Below are 12,988 nucleotides of genomic sequence, written 5' to 3'. Positions count from 1 at the left end.
TGTTTGGGACAAAGATCCATCATTTATTTATTTGCCTCAGTACTCTACAATTTGAGATTTGTAATAGAAAAAATCACATGTGGTTAAAGTGCACTGGCAGATTTTATTAAAGGGTATTTTTTTATCCATTTTGCTGTATTTATACATAGTCCACCCATTTCAGGGCACCATAATGTTTGGGACACATGGCTTCACAGTTGTTTGTAATTGGTCAGGTGTGTTTAATTGCCTCCTTAATGCAGGTATAAGAGAGCTCTTGTCAAATGATCCTTGGAGAGTTTTGCTGCACCGCACTTTTAAGGTCCTATGCATTGTTCTGGTGTTGGTGGATAGTGTGGACAATGTTGCATATTGTCAGGTAGCCATATTCCAGTAGCTTGGCCAGAGGCACAGCTGGCTGTGGAGTACAAATTTTCAGTACTATGGCCAGTATGATGTTGGGCTGCTAGATATTGCTGAATCTGGTGCCTAAGCAGTTTCTTGATATCACATCGAGTAAATGGCACATTGATCTGTTGGTAATGAAATCACTTAGCTCTGTCTGTCACATGCTGTTTCCACTGTTATGTTATACGTCCTAGAAGATTGTTGTCACTTTCACGAGTACTGACATGGACAAATGTATCTGCAGCAGTTGGATTGTTAAACAGCAAATAAAGAGATAAACAAACTGCTGGAAGAGCTGAATAGGTCAGGCAGCATCCCTTGAGAGAATAGACATTTGACCGTTCTTCAGACTGATGGAGTAGAGGGGAGGTGGCTGGTAGAACGTGAGGAAAGCATTGGTCAAGAGCTTACAAGTGATGGGTGGATCCAGGTAAGGAGAGGTTGATTTACAGATCAGTCAGGTAGAGGATAAAAGAGTGGAGATAACAACCAAAGCTGGAGAAGGTTGTAGAAGGTGGAATCTGATTAAAAAAACAGTGGAAAGTGAAATGTGGAACTTGGAGGTGGAAGGGAGTGAGGGGTCTATAGGGGATCCAGAATAGGGAAGTGTGGGAGATAGTAAGAGGAGAGGATGACGAAGGGGAAAGGAACTGGATGATGGGCATGGGGAAGTGGAAAAAATTGGTAGACTGGTTGTCTTAAGTGTTCCTTCTCTAATCACTATTGCAGACCCAATCTGATATCTGTGTTTTTCTGGACATTACCAGCACTATATTTATTGGTGACAGGAACCACAAATGCTGGTTTACCAAAAAGATCCAAAGTGTTTGTGTAACTCAGTGGGTAAAGCAGCATCTATGGACAACAAAGATCGGTAACATTTCAGGTCTCGACCCTTGAGACTGATTATGTATGTGGGAGAATACTAGAAGAAGTGGGAGAGGAAGGGGGATGGTTGGCATTGTTTGTAGGTTTGATACCTAAAACTGGAGAATTCAATATACCATTAAGTTGTGAACTACCCAAGTGGAATATGAGGACTTGTTCCTCCAGTTTTTCATATGGCCTCACTCTGGCAATGGATGAGGCCCAGGTCAGAATGGGAAGTGTAGTTAAAATCGGTAGCAACCAGGAGATCCAGCAAGTCTTGACGGACCGAGTATTTGTTTTTCTAAACGGTCGTTTTGTCTACATTTGGTCTTGCCAATATAAAGGATGCCACATCAGGAACACCAAATGCAATAGATTAGATTGGAGGAGGTGCACATTTGTGTTTCCTGGAAGGACTGTTGGAATGGGATGGATGTGATGGAGGAGGTAAAGATACAGGTGTTACATCTCATGCTGCTACAGGGGACAGTACCAAGGGAGGGGGGGGCTTGGGTGGGAAGGGATGAGTAAACCAAGGAGTTGCGGAGGGAGCGGTCTCTGCAAATATCAGAAAGGGATGGAGATGGGAAGATGTGACTAGTGGATATCTTTAGTGGTGCAATTGAACCACTTTTAATGTTGGGCGATGAAATCCTCTACATTAAGTGCCCTTGCTCTTCTCAGTAGGTGTCATCAAAGAGGAATTGATTAGTTCACTGAACCCATGAGGCATTGATGTCTAAAATCAATGACAAACTGACTACTGAATGTGTACCACCTTCCAGTCTGCTCTGATGGGGCACTCTATCATTCAACAAGACTCAAGGTTTATGATGGTGGAACCTGGAATTCTGATTCTGTGAATATGACTGTCTCAGACTGTTGCTGAACTTCTCTCTGGAACTGCTCAGTATCATGGGCAAGTCCATGAAAAAAACATTGTTGGGTTCAATGTATTTTCAGTTCCCTTTGTATTCTGTAATTCATAATGAGATAAAATGCATAATCTCAGGTTAGAAATCCCCAATTGATTCATCTCAGCATAGCTTTAGAATGTTTCAAATTTTGATTACCCTTGGTATGAACAAATGCTCAGTGATGAGAGATAGATGGAGAATCGATGTCAAAGCTGGGACATTGTTTGCAGCGCTGTTCTGCTGAGGGATGTTGCAGAGATAGGGAAGGCACTGTCCTGAAGATTGGATGAAGATTTATAATTATGACATTTGCAATGAGGATTAGTTAACCACAGAAATCAATAGGAATAAATGGAACGTTTAGTGATACAGTCTGAAGAAGGGTCTCGACCTGAAACGTCACCCATTCCTTCTCCTGAGATGCTGCCTGACCTGCTGAGTTACTCCAGCATTTTGTGAAATAAATACCTGTACATTAGTTCTTTGTTATCCCACTTTCGCATCCTCTACACTAGGGGCAATTCGCAGATGCACATCTTTGGAATCTGGGAAGAAACCGGAGCACCCAGAGAAACCCACGCAGTAACAAGGAGAACATACAAACTCCACATAGATAGCATGCTTTGTCGGGATCGAACCCAGATCTCTGGCGCTGTGAAGCTGCTGCTCTGGCGCTGTGAGGCTGCAACTCTACTGCTGTGCCACTATCGGCTATCTTGTACCTCGGCAGCAGTGTGCTGTTAGCCATTGAACTGCATAATTTAATCTCAATGACAATGATGGAATAGTGAGTGACATGCTTCCAATGTAGGATGTCTCAAGACTTGCAGAGAATTCTCATTCACCTATTCTTCTTCTTGACTTAATTTAGTTCATTTTGAACATCGACTTCTCCAACTTTAGATAGTTCCTCTGTCCCTCTCTTCCCCTCCTCCTTCCCAGATCTCCCTCTATCTTCCTGTCTCCACCTATATCCTTCCTTTGTCCCGCCCCCCTGACATCAGTCTGAAGAAGGGTCTCGACCCGAAACGTCACCCATTCCTTCTCTCCCGAGTTGCTGCCTGACCTGCTGAGTTACTCCAGCATTTTGTGAATAAATACCTTCGATTTGTACCAGCATCTGCAGTTATTTTCTTATATATATATATATATATAATTTAGTTCAGAGATACAGCGCGGAAACCAGCCCACCGAGTCCACGCCCACGAGAGATCACCCTGTACACGAGCACTATCCGACACACTAGGGACAATTTATTTTACAATCTTTACCAAAGCCAAATAACCTACAAATCTGTACGTCTTTGAAATGTGAGGGGAAACCGGAGCACCCAAAGACCCCAAAGAAAACCTATGCAGTCACAGGGAAAACATACAAGCTCCGTATAGACAGCACCTGTAGTCTGGATTGAACCTGGGTCTCTGGCATGGTGAGGCAGCAGCTCCACTGCTGCGCCACTGTGCTGCTCCACGTTTGAGGCTGCAGGTTTGGAAGGTGCTGTTGGGCTAGATGAGCAACAGCAGGACATTTTGTAGAAGGTACACACTTTAGCTGGTTGTTAAGGGAATGAATGGGTCAGGTGATGGATTATTGTACTCATCCAGGCAAGAGGAGAGTATCCCTTCAAATTCATGCCTATTTTAGATATTGGAAAGGCTCTGGTGTGTCACCCACTTATCAATTCTTTCCTCAATGTTGTCCAAGATCCAATATAGAAGTTGGTTCATTTGTTGAGAATGGAATTGAGCACTGCACTCATAATGAGCATCCCAAATTCTGACCTTATGACACAAGGCAGGGTTTGGGATGAAGAAGCTGATGATGATTGGATCCAGAAACTTCTGCACTGATATCCTGAGGCAGGGATGATCGATCTCCATGAACCATAATTTTCCTATATGCAGGATATGTCCAACCACTGGTGTGTTTTCTCTTTGTCCATTGATTTCAGTTTTACCACGCAGCTCTCATTTTACTCAAGCCTGCAATAGTCTCTGGTGCAGAAAGGTCCTGACAGACTTGGTATTGGTAAGTGCTACTTGTCAGCACTATTGATTACAGCTTTCATCACTCTGTCGATTGGGAATACACTGAGCAGTAATTTGCCAGATTGCACTTGTTCAGTACACCTGTGCACTGTTCCATATTTTCAGGTAAATGTCATCATTGGAATGGTCAGATGCATCTGTCAGAGGTAGATTAGTAAGGACAAGATCAATTGGGTTATCCCTTGACCAGAAGCAGAAGTGCTGGAAGAACTTGGACAGTTAACCAATATCTGTGGAAAGGGAACTCTGTCGATGTCTCCGGTCAGTGACCCTTCCTCACAATTTGGGGGGGGGGGGGTGGAGGCTGGGAGAGGGAAGATGGAGAGATTACCGTTTTCAGTAGAGTTTGAGAGGTGTAATACAAAGAACTATATAGGTATATCTCTAATTAGCTTACAGTATCTGGCATAGACCAGTCTAGAAAGAGCTCAGTCATTGATAACATTCCCAGCTCACTCTTGATGACAGAAGCAAGTGTGTGACTGGGACACCAATGTTATGCATTTTTATGCATCATTTGAGTAACTGTTCAGTGTTGGACCTGATGTCCAATGGGTGAAGCTTCCTATAAGAGTTATACTGGATTGCTTCAGTCATCCAAGTTCTTCAATGCAAAGCAGACTTGGAGTGGTTTGAAATATTTTAGTGTATGTGTGCAAAGCAGAATATGAAGTACTGCAAATATGGTTTCTGCCATCCTGTTGTTGATCTTGATAACCAAAGAGAACATAGGTTAATCCATGTAAAATGTAAAATTTACCACAAAGCAATGAATTCCAGTCATATAGTAAGAATGAAAATTCAGAAAGGTTAAATCTTGTATAGACGCTGATCACTTCAAGAGAGTCAAGAGTGTATTATTGTCTTATGTCCCAGATAGAACAATGAAATTCTTACTCGCTGTAGCACAACAGAATAAAAACCAAACAATAGTAGTGCAATAATAATAATAATAATAGTCTATTGTAGTTCAGAGCTTATTTGAGGTTGTGGTGTTTAATAGCCTGATGGCTATAGGGAAGAAGCAGTTCCTGAACCTGGACATTACAGTTTTCAGGCTCCTGTACCTTTTTCCCGATGGCAGTGGTTAAATGAGTGTGTGGCCAGGATGGTGTGGGTCTCTAATGATGCTGGCTGCCTTTTTGAGGCAGTGACTCCGATAAATCCCTTTGATGGTGGGGAGGTCAGAGCCGGTGATGGACTGGGCAGTGTTCACAACTTTTTGCAGTCTTTTCCGCTTCTGGACGTTCAAGTTGCCAAACCAGGCCATGATGCAACCAGTTGATGTGCTTTATTTATAGTTGATATAGTCAATAAAGTTGATGTGCTTTATTTATAATTGCATCAGTGTGCTGAGTCCAGGAAAGATCTTCTGAAATATGCACGGCCAGGAATTTGAAGTTTTTGACTCTCCACCATCGTACCATTGATATAAACATTGTGGGTGCTCATCCTTCCTCTTCCAAAATCCACAATCAGTTCATTGGTTTTACTGATATTGAGAGCCAGGTTGTTGTGCTGGCACCCTTTGGTCAATTTCACTTCTATACTCTGACTCATCACCATCTGTAATTCCACCGGGTGGCACCACCAGCACTGGCTGCCTCGCCAGCAGTCTGTCTGTCCTTTCTACAGTTTTTATTATTTTAACTATGTGTTAAAAGTATGTCTTAGTGTTTCTTGGACTGTTTTATGTGGGGAGTGGGGGGAATTGGGGGAAACCTTTTTTTTCAATCTTTTACCTCGACGGAGATGGGATTTTTTTCCGTATCGTATCTCCATCCCCACTGCGGCCTAATATCGAGAAGTTGGCGGCCTTTCCTGGAGACAGGCCCTGCACTTCATGATAAATTTTGCCTGATCTGCATGATTTCAGCATTTTCTGTTATTAATTAACTTGAGAAAGATATTGCGTTTGGGACATAGAAACATTTCTACTTCCAGAACGCTAATAAAAAAAATATTGTCTTGATTGTTATGCAAAGGCAGTTGAGTGAGTACTTTCTAAGTATGACTGCAATGTTGTCTGTTGTACAAATTGTTTTTACCTTAGTGCTGTTGATTGCAAAAAGGAACTGTTTGTGTTGTCCATTATTTCCTATATTCCTGTGGTTAACGGAAATGTTTGCAGGCCCTTGCCTGTCTCTCAAGCAGATTGCAATTAGAAGCTTGTACATGGTCTAAATTGTTTAAACACTTGGAGATCAGATGTGCATTCTTGCATTGGGCAAATTGCCCTCTTTTGCTAAGCTAAAGCTGAATGGAGCAATCATGTGGGTGCGTGACTACAACTAGGAGTGATAATGGTTACTGATGTAGCAATTACCACTTGTGAAACATTTCAATAAATGATGTCATAATTATGGAATCTTGTTCAAAAAATATAACCCTGGCCATAGACCATGATTTTCTGATGCAGACTCTTTAACATTATCTAACACAAATTATAAATTGAAATTGCTTGAACAGTCAGTGGGTCACATCCACATTTGTGGAGCAAAAAAAAAAGTTAACATTTCAAGGAAATGACCTTGGGATCGCTAAAGCATGTTTTAAATTGCAAAGAAAAGGGAGAGAGGGGGGGCTAGGGAGCAAAATGAAAGATCCGCGAAAGGGCCAATTTTTAGGCCTGTGAATGACAGAGGGTGATAGAGCTGGGTGAAATAGGGTATAAAGGCATTAATGAATGGCAAAATGTAGGCCTGGGGAAGGTGAATACTTGTGAAATTAGCAACAGTGAAGAAATGAAAAAGAAACAAAGGCATTTAGCATTTACAGCATTTTGTTTTGTGCTCAATTTTCAGCATCTGCAGTATTTTGATTTTTGCCATCTGTTAGACATGGCCCTGTGATTTCAGGTTTGTGGTAATTCATTTAACCACCGTGGTGCCACATCCAGATTGAAGGTTTTTAAAAAAAGTTAATAGACTAGAAAAGCATAAATCAGAGTGGAGAAATGAATGCGTACAGGGGTGGGGGGTATGGGAAAGAGTGGGGGGGGGGGGGGGGATTGGAACCAGGAGTATGCCATTCAGCTTTTCATGCTTGGTGTACTATTCAATGATAATATTAATCTTCAGTGCCACTGAATGACAAATAGATTCAATGACAAATCTGTCTCTGCTTGATCATATTGTACTGATATTGTGGATAAATAATGGGTATTGTCGATATTTTAACAGCAAATCCTGGCACACAGTATATGTGAGCAGAATAAAGAATATTTGAATCTCCTTTCATAGCTCCACTCCCATGGGAGGTTTATTGTTGAGGTGCTCCACTGCAGCAAGAAAGATTGCCCTGAAGCATTTCTCAATAATAGTAACAGCCCCACTTACCATTGGGATTTCATAGTCCATGACCAGTCAGCCATAGAAGAAGCTTTCAGGATGTTATTCAGAACCTTCAGTCCATATACTGGGAGCCCGCAGCAGCTTTGTGCTAAGGGAGAAGGAATACGCTGCTGAACAAACTACTTGCCCACCCAACCTAACCTGTCAGACACCTTCTGTGCTATCTGTGGAGTAGTGTGATTTACACTTTGGCCTTGCCTCAGAACACCCAAAACCAGATGAGGGGAAAGTCATCCTTGATGCTGAAGGACTTCTGCAGAAGAGATGTAATTAATAATGAGGAATAGTTGGGTTAACACATAGTCTCTTGCCCAGATAGAGAATCAAGAACCAGAGGACACATAGATTTAAGGCGAGGGGGGGGGGGTGATTTAATAGGAACCTGAGGGGTAACTGACCACTGCTAATCAATCTACCACCAGTCTTCCTGATGATAATTCCAGCCTCAAAAGCTGTTAACACCACTGCATAGGTTTATTCAAAATAACAATATCAAGTTGCAGCTTTAAAGGACTTTGATTAGGCCACGTTTGGAGTTATATGTAATTCTGGACATCCCATTACAGGAAGGATATGGAGGCTATGGAAAGGTTGAAATGGAGGTTTACCAGAACGATGCCTGGTTTAATAATAATAATAATGCATTTTATTTATATAGCGCTTTTCATATACTCAAAGACGCTTTACAGAGATTTAGAGAACATAGGGAAATGAATAAATAGATAAATAAGTAAAGTTAGGAGGTATTAGCTACAGGGCGAGGTTGGACAGTCTTGGATTGTTTTCTCTGGAATGCTGGAGGTTGCAGGGAGGCCTGATTGTAAAATTATGTAAAAGTATGTAAAATTATGAGAGGCATAGATAAAGTTTTTATTTAACCTTGTGACTCCTTTTAAAAAAATATTCCCTTTATGAAATGTACAAAATGTACACTGAAAGCACACCATGCAGACACAATCTTAGCGATTGAAAGACAAGAAATATAAATACATGTTTATAAATCTTATGCTGTTACATAAAACACAATACGTCATTTGCTGACTAATCTCCAACTATCCCAGAAAAAACACTGGAAAAGTTCATAGAAACATTTTAAAAGGTTTGAACTTGTATTTGTCTACATTTAAACAGCAAAGAATAAATGAAGTTCCAACTTGGTGCTTTATTATTTCATTTGTTTTTGTTCCAACCACATCCCTAAATTACTCATTGGATCCAAAATCCAATTATCTGAAAGCTATTTATCTTTGCTTAAGGTTGTTAAACCAGAAACATTTTTGTAAAATTTATGGTTGGTGTTTGAAAGTCATGGTTCTCTTGTTTCTCCAGTAATTTTCTCAATAATTACATTTTTTGAATTATAGAAACATAGAAACTTAGAAAATAGGTGCAGGAGGAGGCAATTTGGCCCTTCGAGCCAGCACCGCCATTCATTGTGATCATGGCTGATCGTCCCCAATCAATACCCCTGCCTGCCTTCTCCCCATATCCCTTGATTCCACAAGCCCCTATTTTATGACGTTTGTTCCCCTATAAAAGTTAGCATACTTTTGTTAATTTTGATCACTTTAAATAATTTTTTTATCTTATTATTTCAGTTCAGACTGACACTTATTATGTTCTGCCACACCTCAACTTGGAAAATACAGTAAATTAAATTATTGTAGTTTTTTTTCCCCAATCCACAAGTATTTTTACTTTATGATGTTCTTCATAGTTTATGGTTTCATCTAGTTGCTTCTAAGATGTTCTTGGATTTCCATTTCTTAAAAGTTTAGCTGCCTTAATCAAATAGATCCTGGAATTGTCTAATCCAAGTAAGAATTGTACAAAATGGGATGTAGAAGTCAGCATGTGCTAAAGTATCTTCAGTACTAAAGGTGTGTTATGGTATTCTTATTCCAGTCATATTAATGAAACCAACCATAAAGTTTTGCGAAATGGTTCTGTTTTATGCAATTAGTTTGACCATACAGTACAATACAGAACTTTATTGTCATTCGGTACCGAGATACCGAACGAAATTACATTTCCAGCAGTCACAGAACACAACAAAAAAGAAAAGAACACAGGACACATGATCCCAACACAAACATCCATCACAGTGACTCCAAACTGTGATGGAAGGCAAAAAAAAAAAAAAAAAAGTTTGACATTTTATTTACCATGAATGAAAATTAATTATTTTTCTCTATACTGCCAAACTTACTGTGCATTTCTGGCATTTTTGTTTTAATGGCATGTTTTACTATATTAAGTATTAAATGTCATGTTATGGCATTTTAGAAATTTGAAGCTTTTAATCATTGATTTTGGGCTCTTTATCTTTTCTGATTCTGATCTTGTACTTCTAGCTTCTGACATTCTTGTCGCCCCAATGTAAATTATGAACTTAATTATTGCCGGTTGTTTTCAGGTGGTGCTTGTGCGCTGGAATGAGCCATTTCAGAAACTTGCAACATGTGATGCTGATGGAGGAATTTTTGTGTGGATTCAGTATGAAGGCAGGTGGTCAGTTGAGCTGGTCAATGACCGTGGAGCACAGGTAAATATTATCTTCAGAATGAAATATTTGAAATTGGCCTTTTTTTATGTTTCCACTCAAAACCACTAAAAATTCTCTCAAGAGATTAAAATACTGTGCATTGATTTTGAAGTTTCATCATGGGGATAATACATTTATACATTCATATGGAATTCTTTTTACTTGAGGTACCAATTTATCAGTTAGCCTTTTCCAAAGTGGGTTGAAGATGAACTTAAGATGAACCTGTTTAGAATTTGTATCTGTTTCCCCAAGGCACTGTTTTAACACCCACTTGATGCATTGTTCATCTGCATGACTGGTCTTTTCAAGAGAGTCGAATGTTTAATTGTCATATGCATTGGGAATGGAGCAGTGAAATCTTTACTTGCTGCAGCCTGATCAGCACATTAATACCAACTCAAGTAATAAATGTACAATAATTAATAATACAATAAATTATCAGCATTACTAGATAACCTGTCCATAATAATGCAAACCAAAGTACACAGTGCAACTTGAACTGTACAGGCATGTGAATTTTCCGTGTTTCCGCGGATTTATGTGTTTTTTTAATCAATTTTCCACGCTTTTTACATGGTTTCTGCGTTTTTCACTTTGCCAAATAAACGGAGAAATCGGATCGAAAAAAATAAAGAAAAAAATTGATGTATAGACTTGTAATGAACACAAGGTTCTGTTAGAGGTTGCTAGGGGTTCCGCGAGAACCTCCCGCGGGCCCTGGACGTCTCCCTGGAAATGTGGCACCTCGGCTGGGTAAGACAGCCAATCTCAACCTCATCAGGACTTCCATGGCCAATTTATCAATTCGATCACTAGAGGTTCCGTGAGAAATCCCCTGCGCCGTGGAAGTCTTCCGAAAATGTGGCACCCAGGCTGGGCAAGGCAGCCAATCTCGACCTCATCGGGACTTCCACGGCCGATCGGTGGGTTGAATTTGCAACCTGCGGCCGGGGCTCTGGAACTCCAGCCCAGCTGGAGCCAGCACATCTATCCCCGTAGCTGACTTCCTTGGCCTGCTGGATAAACCAGCAAAGCTCTGGAACCGTGCCAGAAAATCAGTGGTGGAACTGTAATGAGTAAATATTAAATTTAAGTGCAAGATTATATAACTAAATTGATTAAGACAGTTAAAATATAAAACACAGCAGAAAAGCCAAGTACCACCTTTTTGGGCTGATTGTCAATTAATGTGCGAATTTACTTCAAAATTTTATTAGTGTACAGTGACATATTTACATTATTTTTTAATGTCTGTTTTTACTTTGAAATGCACTAAAAGAGGCATGAAACTGGTAATTTTGTGTGTAAATTTTTAACCCCTGTTGTACGCCTCACGCAGACGCTCGGCTCTTTTCCTCTTTTTTTTTACCTCACTCACATGCCTGACAATATCCATAGTAGATTGTTGCTGAGGTAGGCTTGTGGTTAGGGCTGCACAGTGTGGTAGATGAACGTGATGGTTGATGGGAAGAAGCTATTCTTGTACCTGGAGGACATGATTCTCGGGCTCCTGTACTTTCTTCCCCAAGTTAGAACGAAGAGCGTGGCCAGTCTCGTGTAGGCCTTTGAGATTAGCTGCCTTTTTGAGGCTTTGCTTCCAGTAGGCAACTGGTGGAGACCTCAATACCCACGATAGACCAGACAATGTCAATCACTTTCTCCTTCTTCGTTCTTGGGTATTTGTGTTACAAACCAGACCATGATGCAACTAGTCAGTATACTGTCTGCTGTATACCTGTAGAGGTTCGGTAGGGTATTCAGTGACATGCAGAATCTCTTCAAGCCTCTGGGGAAATTGAGGCATTGATAATGCATCCTTTGTGATTACATCAAAGCACTGGACGTAGATGTGCACCCCAGGTATCTGAAGCTGCTGACTCTCTCCACCTAAATTATGTTCTGTGTAGTTTGTCTATTCCTGGAAACCTTTTTTTTTAACTTGAATACTGTTCTGGAAAGCACTTCATGTTCAATTTGAGAGAGTACCAGTGTGAACTTTAAATGTTGAGTGAAACAGTTGAATCAGAACTTGAGTTTATAAACAAAAGCCTCCTATGATAAAACATACCAAGAATTAGGCCAAATTTAGGTAGGACCATCATTGTAAAAAACGTTCATTAGATGTTAGCAGAACCATTGTTTCTAAATCATGGATGTGGGTGCACATGAGAGTCGTTGAGGTAGAGAGTGACTGGCAGAATATCGGCATATCTGGACACCTGCTTAATTCAATAATGGGACCGCTAAATCTTTTTATTCAACTCATAAATGGCCATATTGAGTGGCAGCTGGAAGTAACAAATGTTTAGAAAGGTTCATATAATCAGTGACCACAATTTTTCAATTCGCTTTGATGTGTCAGTGGTGCCAGAGAACTGATTCCAAATCGCACTGCAGTTCAGGGGGAAAATAAGAGCCCACCGGGTCCGCGCCGCCCAGCGATCCCCGCACATTAACATTATCCTACACCCACTAGGGACTTTTTTCCCCACATTTGCCCAGCCAATTAACCTACAAACCTGTACGTCTTAAAAAAATTATGCTATCCTGGTCATTTAAATTCTGAAGAATTTAGCTTGCTGGCCACTTACTTGCTTTCCTGTGACATTGCTCTTTAGACAATAGACAATAGGTGCAGGAGTAGGCCATTCGGCCCTTCGAGCCAGCACCACCATTCAATGTGATCATGGCTGATCATTCTCAAACAGTGCCCCGTTCCTGCCTTCTCCCCATACCCCCTGACTCTGCTATCCTTAAGAGCTCTACCTAGCTCTCTCTTGAATGCATTTAGAGAATTGGCCTCCACTGCCTTCTGAGCCAGAGAATTCCACAGATTTACAACTCTCTGATTGAAAAAGTTTTTCC

General features: G+C 40.7%; 1 protein-coding gene across 1 annotated transcript in view; it reads left to right on the top strand.

Annotated features, from left to right (window-relative positions):
• Positions 1-12,988, top strand: part of tulp4a (TUB like protein 4a) — a 69,524-nt gene that overhangs the window by 4,734 nt on the left and 51,802 nt on the right. The window contains exon 2 of the mRNA XM_078405127.1: positions 9,992-10,120. Within this exon, the coding sequence (XP_078261253.1) occupies positions 9,992-10,120 (129 nt within the window). The remainder of the gene's footprint in view (positions 1-9,991; positions 10,121-12,988) is intronic.

This window comes from Rhinoraja longicauda, chromosome 9 (genome assembly GCF_053455715.1).
Source record: "Rhinoraja longicauda isolate Sanriku21f chromosome 9, sRhiLon1.1, whole genome shotgun sequence".
In the NCBI taxonomy this organism is placed as follows: Eukaryota; Metazoa; Chordata; class Chondrichthyes; order Rajiformes; family Arhynchobatidae; genus Rhinoraja; species Rhinoraja longicauda.
This window is presented reverse-complemented; position numbering and strand designations above follow the sequence as displayed.